The sequence below is a fragment of the Arachis ipaensis genome, chromosome B5 (assembly GCF_059453495.1).
Source record: "Arachis ipaensis isolate K30076 ecotype BB chromosome B5, ASM5945349v1, whole genome shotgun sequence".
Classification (NCBI taxonomy): Eukaryota; Viridiplantae; Streptophyta; class Magnoliopsida; order Fabales; family Fabaceae; genus Arachis; species Arachis ipaensis.
Genome location: NC_142440.1, coordinates 43076216 through 43077816, shown reverse-complemented (window position 1 = coordinate 43077816; position 1601 = coordinate 43076216). Strand labels below are relative to the sequence as shown.

The following is a 1601-nucleotide window of genomic DNA, read 5'->3' as shown; positions in this document are numbered from 1 at the left end:
GGGTTGAGAATTGTGTGAATTTGTATGTTTGGTGTGTTGAGAATTTGATGAATTGGATAATGAATATTAGTTTGTGGAATATGCATTTAAATTGTAAATTTGGGCCAGAGGCTGTGAATCTTGGGTCGGAGGCCGGAAAGACACTACAAAAAAATTGGATTGAAGTGGCAATAATTTTATGGCGGTTACACAAAAATGCCATTTTTCTGCCAATTTCGGCGTTTTTAGTCTCTGCCAAAATTTTCATATTTTTTTAGCGGTTTTAGTTGATTCTGGCGGTTTAAAACCGCCCCTATCATTTTCCGTTTCTCTTTTAATTTGGATGATGTATTGCTGCATATATGAGGAGTTTGTGGGTAATGTAAATGACAAACCCTAATCTTTCTCCGCCGTTTATCTCACGCCATTGTCCTTCACCTCACTTCGCTGCCAGTTATTTCCTCGCTATCATTCATCCCCTCATCGCTTCTCATCTCCTCGCCGCTGCAAGAAACGCTATTGTTGCTGCCTTCATTGAGCTTCTATCTAGTTCTCGATCTGACTTCGATTTGAATATTTGTTGCTGCCGCTTAATTCACCGCCATCGTTCATCTCCCTGCCGCTGCTCATCCCCTCGCGACACCTATCAACATCGTACCGCAGCCTTCAGTGAGCTTCTACGATCTTGTTCTGGCTTCGATCTGAAGGTTAGCCATCGCTTATCATCTCCTTGCTGCTTTGTTTATCACCTCGCCTCTGCAGGCAACATTGTTACTGCCATTAGCGAGCTTCTGCGATTTGGTGCTGCCTTCTGTGTAACTTCCGCGATTACGTCCTCGCTCTCACTGTCAAGAACTTCCTTGAGCACCGCCTCCAGACTCTCGTCTTCAAGTTCGGCGTGGCCAAGTCAATCCACCACGCCATGGTCCTCATTCGCCAGTGCCACATTGGTCTTTCTTTCTTCTTTTCACTTTTTTACTAAATTTTAGGGTTTTTAAATTCCTAAATTTCTATCAATGGTTTGTTTTTGTTCACTGTCAAATTAAGAATCTAATTTCCTTGATTTCTAGGCTTTTGATAAAGTATTATTAAGTTTTGTGATAATAGAAGATCTATTGATTTCAGATGTGCTACTCCAGCTTCATCAAGATTTGCCAATAATAACAATAATAATGATGCACTAGTTCCAGCAACTAAGAATATCAATAGGCCTAGCATGGTGGTGAATGTGAAGGTCTTGAAGAAGCTCTTCTCTGTTAACAACTTTCAAAAGAAACCAAGAAGGAGAGTAAGATAATTATCCTTTTCCTGTGGTGATTTATGTCAATTAGGTATAAAATTGATCTTTTATTCATGTATAAAATTTGAAAGGCTTTTATTAGTCTTTAGTGAGGGGATTAATCCTTATCACTAGAAAGCTATGCCTCTTCAAATGCAATGTAAATATAAATTATAGGGAGAATTTTTCTTTGATTCATTGTTACATGTCACATATGTTCCTATTGGTTCTGTTCCAATCTCTTTTAGCCAAGCCAATTAGATGAAGTTTGAGGCTTTTAAAGTGGCACTATAATCTTCTTGTTTTGGTAGGGGAAGGAAAATAAGCACAATAATGTAATTTC

General features: G+C 38.9%; 1 protein-coding gene across 1 annotated transcript; it reads left to right on the top strand.

Annotated features, from left to right (window-relative positions):
* The first annotated feature begins 365 nt into the window (after positions 1–365).
* Positions 366–1140, top strand: LOC107643557 (uncharacterized). Its single transcript, XM_088487662.1, has 3 exons — positions 366–648; positions 742–929; positions 1105–1140. The coding sequence occupies exons 1-3, from the start codon at positions 366–368 to the stop codon at positions 1138–1140; spliced, it is 507 nt and encodes a 168-aa protein (XP_088343788.1).
* The last annotated feature ends 461 nt before the right edge of the window (positions 1141–1601 follow it).